Here is a 21,046-nt window from a genome sequence, read left to right as displayed (position 1 = left end):
TTGTGTACCCAGGTCTGTCATTACATGTTAAGTATGTAATGGGTTAACACCTATGTGGTAATTGGTGGTCACTTACTGTATATCCACAGAGGTTGACTATGCAGTTTTCTCCATTTAACATGCTGACATGGCTATGGCACCAGTTGTCTGTTTCTATGTGGCCCTTTTGTGGGATGCTTGTGTCAGCTGGAGTGTCAGATATGTTGGGCGGTTTGTAGTCCTCTGCAAACATGTTCAGGCACAGTCCTTACATGTTGGCCTGTACCTAATGGGCATATATATCAGACGGGGAAGGTCCCAGGACCAAGCTTTGTGGGATACCTGTTATATGTGGTTTGTAGTCTGACATGGCTGCAGCATGTCTGACCATGTCAGTTCTGTCGTTGGTCTGGTTTGCAACCCCTCTAGTGACATAGGGGTGTATATATAAGCTGGTGAGCATATCTATATTGAACACGTAGGGTATTGTATGGAAGGCTTTGCAAGGTCCAGCTACACTGTGTGGACCACACTGCCCTCATCAGTGACCTCAATTACTGTTTCAACTGAGTCATACATGTTTAGGGGCAAGGTCTGCACTTAATAAACCCACACTGGGTAGGGTCGGGTGTCAATAGATCCCCAATATCTTTATGTCTGCGGTACATGCTGATCCTTTCCATAGCTGTGCAGACCAAGCTTCTCAGGATTCTGTGGTGGTTGTTTTTAGTATCCATTCAGGCGACACCTTTCTTGAGAACGACCACTGTTGTACACTGCTCTTTAGGTACATATCTTGTGGTAAGGCTGACAATGTCAGGGAGGCAGCAGTCTGTTGGGAAAGATATTTTGCATTATGGGGAGGGGGGGGTTTGCACTGCACCTGTCAGGATGTATGTTGGCAATATGTGTGTGTGTTTGGTATGTTGTTTGTAATATTTGTGTGATCCAGAGCATATCTGGGAATTCACAACACGCTTCCTACCATCAGTTGCAGCAGCCTTGGGGTTATCCTTAGTGTCCTGTACAATTTGTATAATAATAGGTTCATACTAGGCTATCCACCATAGGGCATTTGTAAGCCTAGCCACAGTGTGTGTGGCTTTTGCCACCCCTTGCTATGTGAATATTATGGCCATTTATGATTTACTTATCTGTGCCTCTGTCTGGACATGACACAGTAAAGACCCCCAGTGTACATCTACAATTATCCATCCATTTTGCAAACTTCCTGTTGAGTGTCAGTGAGGGGCACTGCCTAACATGTAGTGGTATTCTGTTCCAGGGTGTGGAGAGACTCAGGGTTAGCTATCTGTCCCTCCAGCACATCCTATTTGATTATGTGTTGAGGTTGACATCTCTGACTCACACAGCTCCGAAGAGTTTTCCAGGTAATGTACATCCCAAATGAGGCATTGTACTACAATATGGTCTGATAAGGGAACAGTATAGGGGCACAATGACCTTTGTTGACGTAGATGTGAATCCTTTCATGATACAGTGTCCAATATAGACAGTCTTCCTAGCCAAATTGGCGATTTGACTGTCACATAACAGGTTACTGTCCACTTGTGTCACTAGGTCCCTGATTACTCCTTCCATACATAATGGTTTACCACCTATGTGGTAATTTGTGTACCTTGTTTTGTATTTGGTGGTACATTCATACTGTCCACTGTCTTCAGGACAGTGGGGTGGGGTTCCTGTGTGTGAGAGTGTGGTCTGTAGCATGCTACAGACTGTACAGCAGTCTTGCCTACGGTTAGTTGCACATGGGTGGACTGCAATGACGTAAGCATTGTCAGTTAACTGGACGTATAGGTGTCTGTGCTGAATATGGATACTCCCCCTCCTTTTATGTTTTGTTCCAGGTTTTGTGGCCATAACACATGATATGTGGTATTACCTGGTAGTGCTGGTGTGCTGTCATGAGGCTTGCTGCAGGTTTCTATCACTGGACAGACCTCAATGTTCTCCATACTGGGGAGGGCCTCAGGAGCATGCATATTGAGGTTTACACATCTGGCATTGATCAACATTACCCTTCTGTTTCTTTCCAGTTTTGCTTTCTATGGTGGTGGGTTAGTCTTTTTGGCCTTGCCTACGAAAGGATCTCTGTAGGTTGCAAAAGCCTTAGGCAATATCCAGACGCCCATGGGTAACAGGTGCAAGCCATCCCTGGAACAGCAGCATGTCTCACTATGGAGTCACCTATTACAACTGTATCAGGCATGTTGTTTCTCCTTCTGTCCTGTGACTGTTTGGCACACCAGCTTTGTGTACTATGTGTTACATGTGCTATGTCTGGAGGTTGTTTTATTGGGTGTCTGCTTTGGAGGCTTGTGTTGGTGTTGTGTTTTTGTAATTAGGGCCTCTGGGAATGTTTTTGTGTTTGGTTTACAGTCGTTTTAGGTCTATGTGGGACTGGGTTTGTGGTGTATGTGGTTACCTTGTCCTCCTGACTAGTTTTGACAGTACTGATTTGGGGGTGCTCAGGCTCCGGTTTGGCTACCTGGTTGCATCCATTACATATATTTGTATTTAATGGGGTGAGTTGTTGTTGCGTGTGTACTTGGGACAGGTGTCACATTGCCTCTGGATTCACAGATTCTACTTGTTTTGCCTGGCCTTAGTGGATTGTATGTGTGGACACATTTTATTGCCATACTAGTGATCACTGATTACTTCACTTTTTATGTTTGATCTATCATGTGGTAGCTTCCTCATTCTCTTCAATGGTTTAGTAATTGCTGGAGTCCAGCATGCCAGATGCCTGGGTGTATGGCATTGTGTCTTGTTATTTGTGATTGCAGACTCCAAGTACTCTTGGCTGTGTTCATGGTATGCCTGTATAACATGTTCTGCAGTGTGTCCCATATTCTGGACTTGCACAGGGCCTTTCATGGATTCCACATTGGTTTGTAGGGGTGCAAGCTATGCTTTATACATGTGCTTCACTGTGGTATTCCGGCCAGGGACTGAGGTCGGGATGTGTAACTACAGTGTGATTACTCTATGGTCTGGTCTTACCAGTGAGGGATACACTTCTCATCTTGACATCCAGTACACATATTTCTGATTATCGCATCCAGTATGCTTACCTCTCTTGTGGAAGTGTTACATTTTGCATGTCCATTTTGTTTGATGGATTCTGCGAAATTGTCTACAAATGTGTCGGTGCTAGTATAATACAAAGAGTATAGTGACAAACGTCTCAAAAGCTGACTTCACACTTCTTCAGACTGAGATGGTATCCTTTAAGCCCACTGGGCCAGTGGAAACCACAACACACAATGGTGACTCCTTCAGAGACGCTTTCTACGGACATCTCCAAGAAAGCATGGACCATGCAATCACAAATAAAACCAAGACCCTCTCCACCAAGGGAAAGTGGCCTGTCTGGTGGACCCCAGCCATAAACAAACTGTATAACAAATGAAGGATACTAATGAAGACAGAGCTAAAATCTCCTAAAGGGAAGGCAGATGTGAACAGCACTAGTAAAAAGCTATATTCTCTCATAAAGACATCCAAGGTCAACTTTGAGACAAAAATCACCAAAGACAATAAAGATAACCACAATGCCTTCTTCAGTTATGTCAGAAACCTGGGTGGGAACCCTCAGATATGCTCAGAGTTGGTACACAACAACATAAATTTCAGTGACCTGACAGATGTTGGCAACATTCTGGCAGACAGGTTCAGTGCAATTTTCCCCCTCCCTCACCCCCAAAAGAAGATAGTTATCACAGCTGAATGTATCCTCACTGTCATCTCAGATGTCCATGTGAGAGCCGCACTCAGCAAAGACAAGAACACAGCATCAATGGGACCTGATGGTATCCCCAGTTGCGTGCTACGTGAACTCCAGAAGGAGCTAAACCCGTATATACAAATGCTATTTAACATTAGCCTTGCTACAGGATATGTACCTGAACACTGGCATACAGCAACGGTGGTCCCACTCCACAAAGGAGATGCCTCCACCGACCCTGGGAACTACCAACACACAAGCTTAACCAGCCTTGTCTGCAAAGCTATGGAAAGAGTCATTATGGAGCTCTTAAACAGAGACATTGGTGACCTACAGACCCTTGATCCCACCCAGTTCAGCTTTGTACAGGGCAGATCCTGCCTTTTGCACCTAGTTGACTATTTTGAAACTGTCAGTAGGGCCATTGATGAGGGCTAAGCGGTCCACACAGCCTACCTGCACTTGGCTAAGGCCTTTGACACAATACCCCACTCAGGCATCATAGACAAGCTCAACAGCTGAAATATAAAACCATATGTCACAGGATAGGTTGCACAATGGCTAAGAAACAGAACCCATAAAGTCGACATTGCAGGTGCCTTTTCAGATTCAAAGCCAGTCACAAGTGGTGTCCCACAAGGATCTGTCCTGGGACCCCACTTATTTGGCATTTACTTTTCAGATGTGAAAGCAAACATAGGAGGGTTGAGGCTGACAAAGTTTGCAGATGACTGCATCCTAGGCACCATAGTGAATACATCAGCCGGCACACACACATCCTACAGAATGCCCTCACAAAAACAGATAGCTGGTGCCGGAATCATGGCCTGAAACTGAATGCAACTGATGTGTAGTCATCCCCTTTGGGAGGAACAAAGTACCCACAAATTAATACATAGATAGCAACCCACTGAGCACAGAAAACAAATCAGACACTTGGGGACCCATGCAGATAGTGACCTCTTGTTTGACACCCATGTTGCCAAAGTGGTTAGAAAGACTTTCCATCTTGCCCAACTTATCATGAAGGGTTTTCCATCCAGATCAAAGGAGGTCATTGTACCCCTATACTTCTCCCTTATCAGGCCCATGATTGAATACAAAGCCCCATTTGGTATGTACCTCACCCAGCACTTGCAACAGCTGGAGAGACCCCAAAAGTACCTTACCAAGAGGATCAAGGGTCTACAACACATGTCATATGCGTTCAGACTAAAGGAAATCCAGCTTTATTCAGTAGCATACCGCCTACTTACAGGTGACCTATGCCTGACATACAAGACCATGTCCAATCAGGATTTGGTGGACATGCTCCACTGCAAGCAATCCAAATCCACCAGAACCATGAGAGCTAAAGATTTGAACCTCAGCACATACATGTATAGGACATGCTGGAGGGACACAGTCATAACTCAGAGGCTTCTCACTCTAGCACAGAATCCCAGTTCATGTTAGACAGAGTCCCTCACTGACTCTCTTCAAGAGAAATCTATACAACTGCATGTGAGATCGTAGGTTTACCCCAGGGGTCCTCCCTGTGTCACTACTACACAGAGGCACAGTCAAGTTATTCAATTAAGTAAGGGGGTCATAATGTGTCACTACTATGTCAGAGGCACAATATTCGGATCTATTCTGTACACTTATTACCACTATAAGGGGTGGCAATAGCCACATCACTATGACTAGGCTTATAAATGCACTAGGGCAGACAGCCTAGTAGTAAACTATGAAACTATGGCGTATGTGTAGGTATTTTCAGTCAAGCAATATAATGTGGTTTGGGGGGGCTTGATATCTTCATGTATTCCAACATAGGCCTGGTGCAGTTCCTGCTATTAGGACAGTGGTCTGCAGCAAGCTATATAGTAGTAGGCAGTTTTAGCCATTGGTATTTGACCATGGCTAATCCATGCTGCTTCTTGTTGTGGTACCAACATGGGGGTGTGGTTATCCATGACATTTATTGCTAGTCACTCTCGTTTTGTAGCTTGTTCCATGTTTTGCAGCTGTACATCACTGTATGAGGTGTGACCTGGTAGCGTTAGGGTGCTGATGTGGGCTTTGACCCAGTTTTCTATTACAGCACTGATATCTACATTCTCTATACTGTGTGCGTTTACACTGCACGCATCTTGCTGTTTATACTTCTGGCATTGGGTAGCATTACATCTAGGTTCCTATCCCTTGTGGTACCTATGAAGATGGGTTTGTGTTTTTCTGGTTCATGATTGGTGAGGGTGAATGTTACTCAGGGTCCTCAGGTGTGCATATGGTACATGGTGTTACATTACTTAATACATGGCATTCATGCCTCAGGTGATGCTGCAGGGCTGCCTCTGTCGGATGCACATACTACACTCCCTGTACATGTTTGGAAGCAGGTTGTGTCATGTTAGGCGTCCCTGTTACTATAGGAGTGAGTCGGAGGGGGTATCAGTCCCAGTGTTCCTACGGAGCCAGTGTATGTGCTATGCGTTGCCTCTTTGCCAAGGCCAGGGAATACTGGGCACGCCTCCTTCTGCCTACTGGGGGGCAAGGTCAGGTTGTTCCTCCTCCGAGTCACCCTCTGCCTGTGGTGGCCTTGGCAATGGTGGGGGTATGTTTGGCCCAGCCCTATGCTGGTCCTGCTGCAGCTGTTTCTGCAGGATCATATTATGTAGCATAGCACATATCATGATCATTTGGGTACATGTAGTTGGTGTGTACTGCAAGGCTCCACCAGATGTGTCCAGACACCGGAACCGTGACATGAACAGCCCAAACACACGCTCTATGACATTACGTGTTTGTGCGTGTGCCTCATTATGGCGTTCCTGTTCAGGTGTGTGTGCATTTCTGATGGGTGTCATCAGCCACGGCTCAAGTGCATAACCTGCATCCCCCACTAGGTGTCCGAGTGGGAAGTCCCCACTGACAAATGATTGGTACAACTGCGTCAGATGCCAGATGTGGGAATCGTGGTAGCTCCCAGGGCAGCCAGCACACACATTCATTGTTATGCCCTGGGCATCACACACGACCTGGCAGTTGATGGAGGGGAATCCCTTGCGGTTAATATAGGCTCTACCCCGCTCACCGGCTGGTGCTTTGATGCGTATGTGCGTGCAGTCTATTGCACCCAGTACCTCAGGGTATCCCACTATTTGCTGAGAGAGACACATATTGCTGGCCAATACCTCACGGGCATTGGGGAAATATACATGATCACCGACATGTGCTGACATGGCATCCAGGAACTGGTGCAGTACCCTGGAGGCTGATACCTGTGATATCCCCATCATATCACCAGTTGGTCTCTGGAAGGTACCTGTTGCTAGTATTCTTAGGCCAACACATACCTTGGTTTCCACTGGGATGGGTTCCCCTCTGTTGGTTCTGTGTGTGAGACGTGGCCTGCACAGCTCAACAATTTGCTGCAGAAGGTCTCTGTCCACTCTGTAGCGCTCTACTATCTCCAGCTCATGTAACCCATGGTAGGTGACCCTGGCCCTGTATACTCTTCTCCTTCTCCTCACTCTGGGTTGTCTGTCAGCATCTGCATTGTCACCACCCTCAGCAATTTGCCTATGCCTGATTATAACAGCTATGGCAGCCCCTAGCATTTCTGCTCCGAGTTCAGCTTTTTCAGTTTTCAATTGTGAAAGCTTACTCCTTTCTTGCAGTATCTCGAGAGAAACACCCTGCACTGCTGTTTGCAGTGTTTTAAGTGCTGGGTTGGGCTTCTAGTCTGCCTATGTAATTGCCTGCTTCTAATTGTTATCAGCAATTAACTCCAGCAGTATCCTCAGGCAGCTTCCTTGTAATCTGGTTGTTTCCTTTTTCCTCTCTGTTTCCTCAGGGGGAGCAATGTGCACAGCAGCATAAGCACGCTCACAGTGACTTAAACGCGCGCACACATACTTACACGGTTTGGACCTGGCTGATTCATGGTAAAACGCGCGCACATAGCCTTATACATCAGGCAACAGGCTTCCTGATCTTTACATTGCCTTACACACGTGCACACCCGCGCAAACCGTTGTAAACTGTTTGCAACAAGCTCCCACATGGTGAGCCTGCCTTACACACGCGCATGCACGTATATCAAGAAAGTTTGAGTGTAGGGATAATGTACACCCTCTATTTCTTGACTTTCCTAGTGTTCTGTTGGGACACACCTCTCTCCCTGATGTCTGTCATCTGTCACGTTACACTGCCCTCCAATGTAATGTGATCATTCTCCCCTGTGATGTCACCTACCTCTTTCTCTATTCCTCTCCCTTCTGTAACTCTTAACTACTCAACTACTCGGAAAGTGCTCATTACCTATGTGGCAGTGTAATTCAGTATTGTAACCCTCATTTACATAGGATTGCCTAGTAATGCTTAGTTACATCTCTTACACTGAGCTTCCCCCCCTTGGCAACCACTACACAGTGGCCATATTGTTTTTGGTCTGCTGGTCCCTGCATTATCATTCCATGTAATACATATAACCCACAATTGTGAGCTTATAAGCTTCGGTTTTCACTTTTAGGCAGCGCACCCCGTTTGCGCGGGTGTGCGCTGCAGTTAAACATCAAAATCCCCAGATAAAAAAAAAAGTTGTTTTAAATAATTTTGCATCACTTTTTAATGCCAATGGCCACATATTTGGCCATTGGCATGCTAGATGACACATATGCACCCTTTATTTGGAGCTGACATAGCTCCGTTGTCAATTTTGCAGAAATGTACTCAGTTGTCAGATGAGTACATTTCTGCAGCTAAAACGTCAGTTACACGGACTGGTTTGGGCTTCCTGGATCACTCAAATACCTCATTTGCATATCTTTGAGCTGCAAATGAGGTATTGAGCATTTCCACGCCCAGTCCGTGTAAGAGACGTTTTAGCTATCTCTTACACGGAGGTTTGGGCTGTTCCTGGATCGGGAGGCTTACACTACTCTTAAACTCCGTGTAAGGCTTCGTGAATCCGCCCGATAGTTATTTTCTGTTGTGGTCTTCCTGATCAGTTGTGTTTAGGCTTGTGGTGACAAATTTTGCATGTTTGTAACTTCATTACTGGTTGTGACAGTCTGCCAATTGTGACTTAACAGGATGCCTAGAGAGACCAAACAGTCCAATTTTAAGGAGTGTGACTCTTGCATACAAAAACGCGCACAGATGAGCACACTAGTGTGTATTGCTTGGGTGCCATCCACCTGCAGGATTCCTGTTCTATTTGCCATGGTTGTAGTTCAAGGTCCTGCAGTAACGAAGAACAAGCTCATAGTCAGGGGTTGTGGATTCTTCGGATCTGAAGTCTATTGGTTCTGAAAAGGAAGTCTCCATCGGTTCCCCTGGAGTTTCGGAACCATCTCGGAGCCACAAAAGGAGCCAGTCCCCTTCCTTGGATTAGATTTGCTCGGTGCCACAGTCTCATTTATTGCAGTCAGTGGCGGGTAGCCACAAATCCCAGATGGATGACACCACTGATGAGATCGGAGCGGAGGTCAGCACCGAAACTCCGGAGATGGGTTTTGGGTCTGGTTCCACCACAAGGACCTCCAGACATACTGGCTCAAAACTTGATTGAGTAGGTGGAGGCACAGAAGGTACTGAAGTTGGCTCCACGACTGTCTCATCTGAGCTCATGAGAATTTTTGCTAGGGCCAGTATACTAAGCAACCTTCTAACCACCCACTCCACATCATCCGAAAGGCTCCTGGATGACTGAGAGGAAATGGGTGGAGGCCAGTGAGGAGCAATGAGAATTAGCCTGCAATTCAACGATTTGGCTTTCTGGAGGACCTTGGGTATTAATAGAAACTGGGGAGAAAGTGTATATAAGTCCAGGGGTCTAATTATGAACAAGTGCATCCATTGGTGACTCCCCCAGAGAGGGAATTAGGGCAAAGTAGATGCTGTATTTGGAGTTAATGGATGTGGCAGACAGGTCACAGCAAGGCAAAAAATTTGGTTAGCAATTTCCTGATTCTGGGACAACTTGTGAGGCATAAGAATTGCACTGCTTAATCTGTCCGCTGTCACGTTGGATTTCCCTGGGATGTGCTTTGCAGTCAGAAAACACTGAAGAAATTGCCATACTCTGAGCCTCAAGGCAGTTTTATAACCATGTCTTGTTTATATCTGCCCCTATAAAGGTAATATGCTGTGGTGGCAACAAGGCAGATTTTTCAAAATTTATGATGCCCAGCTCTGAGCAGAGATGAATGGTGGTGTCTCTTGTCCTTGTTAGTAACATGCTCTGTGGTGGCAGTCAGCAGCCAGTCTTAAGTATGGAAATACCCGGAGACGCCTCAGATGACCTGTAACTACTGCCATGCATTTGGTGAACACTCTGGGGGTTGTAGTGAGACCAAAGGGCAGAGCTCTGAATTGGTAATAACTGGCTCCCATTGTCAAGATATATTTCCCCTTTCTATGGCCCCATCTTCAGTGGGCGCCTTGTATCCTGGACCCAGTGCTGGATCTTCTGACTCAGGAATGCTCCACCCATCTATTCAAAGCCTCAAGCTGACAGCTTGGTTACTCCGCTTCCCATCTTAGCCAGGCTTCCAGAACTATCCCCAGCAGTGTGACACATTCCGGTTTTGTCGCACAAGAATACAACTAGAAAACTTTATGCAAGCAAATGGAAAAGATTTTCCTTTTTGGCTGACAAAAACCATAGAGACCCTTTTACAGCCCATGTATCTGCAATCCTAGAATTTTTAACAGAAACCTTTTAATCGGGGTGCAGCAGCAGCAGCCTCGGTACAACTAGCTACCATATCAAACTACTATGTAAGAGAAATGGGATCCAATATAATGTCCCACAGATTATGCAAAGCCTGTCTGAGGGGTCCATTCCTTTTAAGACCTCCCATAAGAGAACCACCACCTCCTCCTTGGGACCTCAATTTGGTGTTATCTTCTTTAACTCACCCTCCATTCCAACCAGCCTCCTCTTGCCCACTAAAGTTCTTATGTTGGAAGACAATCTTTTTGACAGCCATTATTTCCCCTAGGAGGGTTTCAGAACTGCAAGCTCTATCCATCCTCTTGTTTGTTCTGAGGCCAATTTAAAAATCAATCTATTGAGCTACCCATATTTTTTCCCAATCATGGCAACAAGGCAGAATACAGGCTTCACCAATTAGGCAGTTACGTTTTTACTTGCATAGAACAAAGGAATTTAGAAAATTCTGTGTTTCATTCTCAGAAACAGAAAAAGAACTTCAGTTTCAAAAGTCACCTTATCAAAGTAGCGTATATACACCATTATTTATGTCTATAACCCTCAGAATAAAGGGGTGCCTGGAAAAATTTAGAGGGCATTCAACTAGAGCTATGTCGACTTCCACTGCCTTTCAAATTAGGCTCCCTTTGGATTCAATTTGTGCTGTAGCTACTTGGGTTAACCCTCATACCTTTATCACTCATTAAAAAGTAGATGCGGGCTCCCAGAACAGGACATCCTTTAGTTCCACTGTTCTGAAGAGCTTATTCCCTTGAGCTACCTGAGAAAGAAGGTGCTGGTGACGCTGTCCCAACTATCAAGAATAAAGGGAAAATAGGACAACATACCAAAACTTATGCACCCGTAACGGTTCCACGCTTGTTGTCCTAATCGCACCTTTATTCTTGCATCCCACACCTCCTCCCCCCTTCCTGGAGGGATCAAGAGGAATTTTTCTGAAATTGGCTGTAAATTCCCGATTCCCTTCATGCCTTAGGAATTATGGGCAGAGGTTCTGTTGTTGTATTGGGTTGCACAGTCGCTAGGCATCTTGGGATAGGATGTGGCCTCGAGCCAGTGAAAGCTCTCAAGCTTTAGTAAGCAGCCGAATTAGAAGTTATGTACCTACCATAACGTTCCATGTTAGTTGTCTTCTCTCGCCTTTCTTGCTGGATGGGTTCGGAGTCGATCCTCTGCTCCGACTCGGCACTTGCTAAGCTTGAGAGTCACCTTTACCAGCTCGAGGCAGCCCCATATCCCATGATGCAAGGCGGTAAATACCCAGATCTCGTTTGGTACCTAGAGGGAAAACTACCTAGCATAAAAACTTTCCACTAAGGAAAGAAGAGCAGATAGCCTAAAAGGGCTGTAAGGGGAAACCAGATAATTAAAAACTAGAACTAACTGGTGCCCAAGGAAACAAAATCTTCCAGAGACAAGGGAGATCAAGGTCTGTCCAGGCAAGGGGGACAGGAGGGAGGGTCGCAAGAAATAAGGCGAGAGAAGACAACTAACATGGAACGTTATGGTAGGTACATAACTTCTTAAATGTTAAGTTGTCAATCTCGCCTTCATTCTTGCTGGATGGGACCGGGTCCCTAGCACCTCTATCCTGGGTGGCTCAATGGAACAGACTCTTGAGAACCGTGGAACCAAAACTGGCCCTATCCCTGGAGGCCAAATTTAATTTGTAATGAGAAAAAGGTATGAGGAGGGGCCCTAGTGGCTGCTGCACAAATAGTATCCAAGGGTAGCCAAGCCTGAAAAGCTGTAGAAGTGGCTAGGCCTCTAGTGGGATGTGCCTTTGGTTTTGAGCACAATTGTTTGCCCCTAAGTTAATAAATCTCAGAAATGGTGGAAGATGGCCATCTAGATAAGGTCACTTTGGAAACAGGGAGGCCTTTCTTATTTTCAGCATAAGAAAGAAAAAGCTGATCAGACTTCCTGAACTGCTTTGTTCTGTCCAAATAATATCTGAGTTGGCGGTGAACATCTAGATAATGTAATTTTTGTTCCGATCTGTTGGAATAATTAGGAAAAAACACAGGGAGATCAATGGATTGGTTTAAATTTGTTTTTGAAGCAACCTTGGGCAAAAAGGATGGATTAGTTCTCAAGGATACTCTGTCCTTGTGGAAGACCAAATATGGGGGACGAACAGAGAGGGCATGAAGTTCAGACACTCTCCTAGCCGAGGTAATCGTGACAAGGAAGAGTGTCTTCCACGAAAGAAACTTTAGTGAACATGAAGCAGCTGGCTGGAAAGGAGGAAGAATTAAGGATGTCAGCACTAGATTTAGGTCCCATTGGGGAGGGGGACTCCTGACAGGGGGCTTCAAGAGAAAAATTCCTCTCAGAAAAGCTCTACAAAGCTTGTGGGACATAATGTTGTGATCTGCAAACCCGACATGAAAGTTCGAGATTGCAGCCAACTGAACTTTGACCGTGGAAGATGAAGAACCGGGGTGAAAGATTTCCGCTAGAAAATCCAAGACTGCATGAACAGGGGCAGTAAAGGGATCTATGTTCCCAGATTTCGACCAAAGGGAGAAACGTTTCCACTTGCTAGAGTAAATCCTTCTAGTAGAAGATTTAAGGGAAGCTACTATGATATCCCTAACGGGGTTAGAGATCATAGGAAGTCTGACTAAGGAAGGAAATGGAGCAACCAAGCTATGAGGTTGAGAGAAGGAATGGACCGATGCAGCTGACCCGATTGGTGGATCAGAAGATCTGGCACTGGGTCCAGATGCCACGGCTGCACCAAAAGATGACTATGAAGGAACGGAAACCAAATTTGTCGAGGCCAATACGGGGCAATGAGAATCATTTTGGCTCTCAAAACGGTAGCTTTCTGGAGTACCTGTGGTATCAATGGAAAAGGAGGAAGGGCATAAAGTCGTCCCTGGGGCCAATCTTGGGTAAGAGCGTCTCTGGAGGGGATGGTCCGGAAGTGGGAAGAGAGAGAAGAAGTCTGGGCATTTGCTGTTTTGGGGAGTAGCAAAAAGATCGCAACATGGGCGGCCCCACTTCTGAAAAATCTCCTCCACTATAGATTGCTTGAGAGACCACTCGTGAGGCATGAGTATAGCTCTGCTCAGTCTGTCCGCTAAAATGTTGGTTTTCCCAGGGATATGCGTTGCTACCAGAAACCGATGAGAGGAGATCGCCCATTTTGCCAAAGTCTGAGAGCCTCTCGACACAAGGGGTAGGACTTGGTTCCGCCCTGCTTGTTGATGTACCACACTACGGATATGTTGTCCATGTGAACTGCAATCGTTCCCAAGGGAAGAAAGTCATTGAGGGCTTGCAACGTTAAAAGCACTGCTCTCATCTCTAGGGCATTTATGTGCAGGTGGTATTCGAACGGTTGCCACGTCCCATGAACCATCCTGCCCTGATAATGACCCCCCCCACCCGATCAGGGAGGCGTCCGTAGTGACTGTGGCTACCGGGGCCGGGGATACAAAGGGTCTGCCCTGATGGACTTGGGGAGAAGAAATCCACCAGGATAGATGGTTTTTGCAAGTTTGTGTCACCAGGATCTGGTGACGCATGGGAAGCTGTTGGAAGGACCATTGGGCGAACAACATCCATTGAAGGAGACGCATATAAAAACGAGCCAAGGGAAGAAGAGTAATGGCAGCTGCCATGAGGCCCAATACTTTCAGGACCAGTCTGGCTTGCACCTTTTTTGCTGGCAAGGATGATCCGCACATGATTTTGGATATCTAGGATTCTCTGGCTTGTGAGGTTTGCTGACATCCGAACAGTGTCTAAATTTGTGCCTATAAAAGTAATAGATTGGCAGGGCAATAAGGAGGATTTTTCGTAGTTGACCGAAATTCCTAACTGAGTGCAGAGATTTAGGGTGTAATCTCTGGCTTGGAGAAGTTGATGCCTGGTGGTGGCTGAGAGGAGCCAGTCGTCGAGATACGGAAACACCTGGAATCATTGACATCTCAGGTGAGCCGTGACCACTGCCATGCATTTGGTGAACACTCTGGGGGCTGTAGTGAGACCAAAGGGCAGGGCTCTGAACTGAAAATGACTGGACCCCAGCCGAAAGCGGAGAAACCTTCTGGAGCGTCTGTGGCTTTTTATGTGATAGTACGCATCCTGAAGGTCTATTGAGCACATCCAGTTGTCTTTGCCTAAGAAGGGCAAAATCGATTGAAGTGTGATCATCCGAAATCTTGTCTTTTTCACAGACTTGTTGAGTCTGCTGTGGTCCAATATTGGTCTCCAATCTCCCGTTTTTTGGGAACCAAAAAAAACCTTGAGTAGATTCCAGGCTCTGAATGGTCTGTTGGAACTGGCTGAATGGCCCTTTTTTGTAGAAGCTTTGATACTTCTAATTTTGCGATTTCCCTTAGACCGGGTGGAACATCTGGAAGGGAATTTTTGTGAGGGAAGGGACTTTCCTCGAAAGGAATCTTGTAACCCTCGGATATGATAGACTGTACCCATTTGTCTTGTGAAAGGGAAAGCCAGGCTTCTGGGTACAGAGATAATCTTCCCCCGACTGCCTCCAAGGGTGGACAGTCGGGCAACACCTCACGGATGCTGGAAGGGCTTGTCAGAGAGAGGCTTTCTGCCTCCCTGGCTCTGCAGACCCCCTCTGCCCCTAGGGCGGCGTCTGTTGTTATTACCCCCTCTGCCTCTAGGGGTAAACTGACCACGTGTGTCTGGCGTGACTCCCTGAGATTTTCGGAACCACATCTTTCCCCCCTTCTGTCCTTTGGGGTAAGGCCTAGAAGGGGTGGAAAAACGGACTCCTACGGCAGAAAGAGTCTTGCCGTCTTGCTCACACCTGGTCAACGTATCCTTCACCTGAGGACCAAACAATGTTGATCCATCGAAGGGAGAGTTTGTGAAGGACGCCTTAAAGGGGTCTGCAAAATTACAGAGCCGCATCCAGGACTGACGTCTAAGAGCCACTCCTGTCCCTGCAGCTCTACTTGCTCCATCTGCTGCATAAGAAATTAGCCGCATGGAGGAGTTGGTTATGGAGTTAAGGATTCCTAGCTGAGAAGCAATCTTCTCCTGAGCCCCTGCAGCTAAAGGATCCTGTACTACTTCACCTAATTCTTTAAGGATGTCCCTTTGAAGTCTGGGGAAGTGACATAAATAATTCAGCGAACGCATGGCAAAGGTCGCTGAGGAAAACATCCGCTTACCATACTTGTCCATGGTCCTAGAATCCTTGTTAGGAGGATGGACTGGTACGGAAGGATCTGCAAGTTCCTTCTTGGTGGCGGCCGCCACCACCATGGCATCAACAGAGACACCTTTTGTAAGAAATTGTTTCTCGGAAGGGGCTGTAATAAATTTAGAAGGCCTCCTGGGAACTGGTTCCACAGAATCAGGAGATGCCCACGCCTTCCGAGCTATCACCTCCATGAGGGGTTCGAAAGGCAGAGACACCCAGGAGGTGGAGGGTCGAGATCCAAACGCCTCTGGGTATACTGACTCATCCTCGGAAGGATTAATGGAGGGTTTCACCTCTGTTTTAGAAGTTCTAGGATGTCTGAAAAGGAGACATCCTCGGAGGGGGAACTTGGGGACCCCTCCGACTCATCTAAGTCGGTATCTGAAGTGACTCAGGGGAGTCTAGGTGCTTCCTCTTATGCGGAGGATCTCCTGACGGATCAGGAGAATCCTCGGAAGAGGGGGTTCTTCCCAGTGGGGAAACCTGAGGCGATGGATCACTCGGTCCGGGAGCAAGAGAGCGGGAAGAGACATCTACAAGCACCATAGAGGGAGGAGCTAAGCGAATAGACTGCTGACTGAGCCCGGGGGCCAGCACACTCCTCATCACCTCGAAGGCTCCCCTCCCAGGGAGATCCGAGAGACCCCGCTCTGAAAAAACAGGGGCTCCCGGGCCCACCGAAAGGGAAGGCTCCGAGGCAGATGTCGGAGCCGAGCTCACCAAGGCCGAAGCCCTGAGGGGAAGAGCAGGGTCGGACAAGGGTCCGATGCCACTCACCCCCTCGGAGCAGACCAGGGAAGCCCGACCACCGGATCCCTCCAAGGAAGGTCTCGAGGAGGAGATAAGAGTAGAAGCTGAAGGAGCAGAAAGGGGTGGTATCTGCCCCGCAGCCGTAGCAGTGACTATTCCAATAGACTCCGGCTCCGAGCTCTGGAGGAGAGTCGAAGGAGGAACTTGAAGAGGGTGTGGACTAGTAGTCGTCTGTTGAGACGGACTATGAAGCATTTGGGCTAGTGCATGTGATTTTAACAATCTGCTTACCACTCTCTCTAAATGATGGTCTGAGAGCCTGGAAGACCTAGATGATCGGCTCGGATGGCTCCGCAAGAAGAGAAGAGATCGGAGCCGAGAGTATAGGCTCCAAAGAGGGAGACCTGGACCGCTTCCTCGACGGAACCATCGGAGCCGAAGAACCCTCCGTTCCAAACGGAGCCGACAACTTATCGGCTCCAAGCCTGGTCAAAGATGTATCGGCTCCGGCCGGAGCAGATACAGGCAAGGAAATAATGGTATCGGAGCCGGTCGGAGCAGACACATGGTGATGGCAGTGAGCCGACACCGATAGCCATCAGTGCCGAAGATTTAGTCAAAATAAGATCGGCTCCAGCCGGAGCCGATCTAGATTCCAAAGGAGTCGGACCCAGGGCCGAAGGCTTAGTAGCAGAAGCCTGGGCCTTGGAGGTCTTAGAGGGCTGACCCGAGGCAGACTTGGCCGTTGAGCCCTCCGGTTTAAGTAGTCTTCTTAAAATTAATTTCTCCTTTCCTGCAGGACTCTCTGGCTGAGAGAGTGACAAATAGCACAGGAGTCCTGCAGGTGGAGAGGTCCCAGGCAATAGATACAAGAAGTGTGACCGTCTGTCAGAGACATCTTCTGACAGCACGAGTCACACTTCTTGAAGCCTGAGACCCTCGGTTCTTTGGACATAGTGAGCACACACAAAAACACACTACTCACACAGTCCCAGATTCAGAAAAATTTAACTTAAAAGGGGAAAAATAAACTCACACACACGCCCTGACAGGAAGGGATGGGACAGGATAAAGGCTCGACTAAGTAAAACAACCAGGAAACAGTAAACTAGGAGCTAGAGACCCTAAAACTATATAAAAGTGACAAATACACTAAGAAATATGAGAAAAAGGAGGAATGGGGTGACTAATATTTGAATAACAAATTACTTACCAAGAGCTGGTAAAAGGAGTACCTCATCAGCGAAGCGGCAAACGAGATCCGGGTATTTACCGCCTTGCATCATGGGATATGGGGCTGCCTCGAGCTGGTAAAAGTGACTCTCGAGCTTAGCAAGTGCCGAACCCATCCAGCAAGAATGAAGGCGAGATTATGGACAACAAGCACGGAACATTATATGGCAAGTACATAACTTTTTTTTTTTTAAAATACCAACTCCATGTTTTGGGGAATTGCTGTTCTCAAATAATCAACGCAGTTACAGTTGGATAGCTGACTGAGGTCCTAATTTGTTAATCTGTCGAATCTCTTGAAGCAGCATTACGAAAATGACACCATTTGGGGAATTTCTGGCTTTGGTCCTAGTTCTGTAAGCAGGAAGTTTAGACCTCTGGTGTTTGGTTAAAAGACAGCAAGCCCCCCCCCCCCCATTTGTCAATCCTAAGTACAGTGGTCTCGCTGGTTATAGATTTTTGCACTTCATAACGTTTACCTTCATGTAAGAAGATGCTTTATAATGTCAGGTTTGTGTAAATGTAAATAAAAATCACATTTCAATTGTAATGTTTTGAAATTTCATTCAGAGCAAGTAATGCAGGCTAGTCTTCTTAGTATTGACAAGTCATCTGTCTGCAAGCCAAAAAATATGTTTTCTTTCGCCTTCTCTCCGTTAGGGGTCGCCACAGCGGATGACTTTTACGGTGCCGAGTTGCCAGCCCAACCTTCAAGGAAGGCACACCCATTCACGCACACACCTACCCGCATGCATTTAACGTCAGTCGACCGAGGGGAGGACATGCTGACTTCCCACAGAAGGCGCTCCAGTCGAGAATCAAACCGGAGAAGCTCTTGCTGTGAGGCGACATCGCTAATCGCTGCACCACAAGCCACCCCCAGCATTTTGTCAACCCTGTTAAATACTGCGGTCTCAGTGGTTATAGATTCTTTGCACTCCATGTTTATCATATACAAAATGATGCCTTGTTACTTCGTTGCGGCATAATTCTAACCCGTCTGTACCACTCGTGGGAAATTATGATAGCGTCATACTTCTTCATGAAAGCATGTAAAGATTTGGCACAATGTTACCAGTTACTTCAGATGAGCAGAAAGATCTCGTGACAGCTAAGCTTTTTTTGAGCGTATTCCATAGTGCTGTAGCAGTATATTAACTTTGAGGAAGTGATTAGGGAAAGAACATCCACAGGTTAAGCCGTGATTAGTCAGTCACAGAGGGGAACGTCCAACTGTGCCAATAAAAAGTCCCCAGGACTGCTTCAGTGTTTCCTGCAGTTTTCATGCAAGGGTCGCTTTAACACCACTAAGTGACATTACGCTTCATTTCAATACATTTTTATAACACTTCTGTTTAGAAAGGTAAGGGGTCTGCAATCTGCCTGTGCTTTGTCATATTACGCCTTATCGCTATATCATACAGTAACAGATGCAGAACTCTGGTTATCGGATCTGGATATTAAACGGTTATAATACAGACATGACATGCGAATTAGCGTGCCTGCCAGTCGTGTTTTCCACGCCCATTCCCCGTCAGTACCAACTAGGGTTGCCACCTTTCCAAATGCTCTAAGGGGGACATTTGTGCTACAAACATCAAATTTTTTCAGGGCAAAACATACCCACGGCCAGTACAAAGGACAGAACTTCGTTTTTTTATCTAAATAAAAGTTTATTCTCGTAGCATTTTAGTTCCTTATTCTGTTTCTTGTAACATTTAGGTGTTTCAGATACAGAATAACTGTTTTATGCAACTATTACATAAAATATAGAAAATAATTTTGTCCTAAAACCTCAGGACATTTGCCATTTTTTCACTTTATTTGCAGGACAACTGCCCAAAGAGGAACTGTCCCTCGCAAAGTGGGACAGGTGGTAATCCTAGTACCAACGCGCCCTCAGCCGCGCAGTTACTGTTGTAATATTATACCACATATTTTAGAAAAAAAAGTATTACCGACAGCGTTCAGTGCTTTGACATTGTGGGTGGGATAATTCCCGTCTGACCATAGCACGTCTCGGACTGCTACCGAGCACCCACTGCTCTCAAAATAAGCTCAATACTGAGCAAGGGAGCACCCCCTCAACGACAGAATAAAATTGTTTAAAACCTACACAGAAAAGTGCCAATTCTTGAGTCACTGCTCCTTGGGCTCCATAAATTCCCAAATCATGCCTTTTTCTACCATACGTAAAACAGGATATAGCATCCCCAAGCGATAAGCCACTTCAATAAACAAACGAAACTTCCAGAAACCGGGATGCGTAAGACTCGCTGCGCCCCTTGCGACTAAAATCCGCAACGCATAATTTCCAGAAAGCTCGGCAGGGCACTCATGCGCAATTACAACGTTTCCTTGAAAAACAAGTTCTCGAAGCTTCTCAACTGGCTACGAACTACCCCACTAGTAAATGCATATTACATACTCGTTCAGACTACTCAGTAGCTTCTACAACTTTGCGTGAGATTCATTACACGATCCCTTACAACTTTGGATTAAGAGGGGAAAAAAAATCTACAGAAAAAACGAACTACCACCAACACGGCTTCAAAGTACAACAGTTATCAAAACTGAATTTCAAGACACGCGCAATGAAATTCTTAATCACACCTTTTGCAAAACTGATCAAAAAACCAAATAACTTCCACATTTATTATGTATCGATTCCCTGCCTATAGCTCAAACACGCTTTCCCCACAAACACGACTCAATTATACCACCAATATATAACCACTTCATTTAAAATTTCAACAGTCTACACCAACCCTTAATACAGTAAAATATTTCCTATACAATTTTCACTATAAGGAGAAACGAATCGAACCTCTCCAGTGAGTTTGAGTCAGGGTTTGCTGGTAGACTGTCTGAACGGTCGCTCGCCACCATCAAATCAGTTTCTTCTGTCAAATAAATATAACAGCAACTGTTTCTCTAAAGAGTAGTGAAAAAAATATCGAACTTCACAATAAAACAAAAATTCCACCCAACTCTTTCAATAGCTGCAACAGACTGAATTGAAAATGGTCGCTGCGTAGTATAAATAGTACACGTCACACTCCTGTCATATAACAATCCCACCCCACAGTCCTAAGATTTTGCATATTTTTATAAATTGCTGTCTCGGAGGAGGAGGGTATTATTGACTGGACGGTAACTCGTTACTTGTATTATCAATCAAATTATACCCCCCCCCCCCTCTAATTCCCGGCTCGTGAGCTTTAGGAATGATGATAGACAAGTGTAATATGAGTGCTGTAAAATGACTGCTGAATCCTACGCAAATGCACTTTATAAGCAGTTACACGAGTGCATGGATCGTGCAATCGATAACAGAACCAAGATGCTATCCTCCAAAAAAAAAAAAAAGCCAATCTGGTGGTCCCCTGCCATAAACAAACTCTACAACAGA

The 21,046-nt window shown here is 46.1% G+C and overlaps 1 protein-coding gene across 7 annotated transcripts in view; it reads right to left on the bottom strand.

Moving 5' to 3' along the window:
• RSRP1 (arginine and serine rich protein 1) overlaps nt 1–20,565 on the bottom strand; it is a 92,905-nt gene extending 72,340 nt beyond the window's left edge. For 5 of the 7 annotated variants that reach the window (XM_044060092.1, XM_044060093.1, XM_044060094.1 and 2 more), the window contains exon 1: nt 20,462–20,565. In XM_044060092.1, coding sequence (XP_043916027.1) covers nt 20,462–20,523 — 62 coding nt within the window. In that variant the 5' untranslated portion in view covers nt 20,524–20,565. The remainder of the gene's footprint in view (nt 1–20,461) is intronic. The other 2 variants (XM_044060098.1, XM_044060099.1) reach the window with 1 other exon arrangement.
• Between the last annotated feature and the right edge of the window lie 481 nt (nt 20,566–21,046).

The sequence above is a fragment of the Protopterus annectens genome, chromosome 1.part2, assembly GCF_019279795.1.
Source record: "Protopterus annectens isolate FY-2018-M chromosome 1.part2, PAN1.0, whole genome shotgun sequence".
Taxonomy (NCBI): domain Eukaryota; kingdom Metazoa; phylum Chordata; order Ceratodontiformes; family Protopteridae; genus Protopterus; species Protopterus annectens.
Note: the sequence above shows the minus strand (reverse complement) of the source record. Positions and strands in the feature narration are given on the sequence as shown.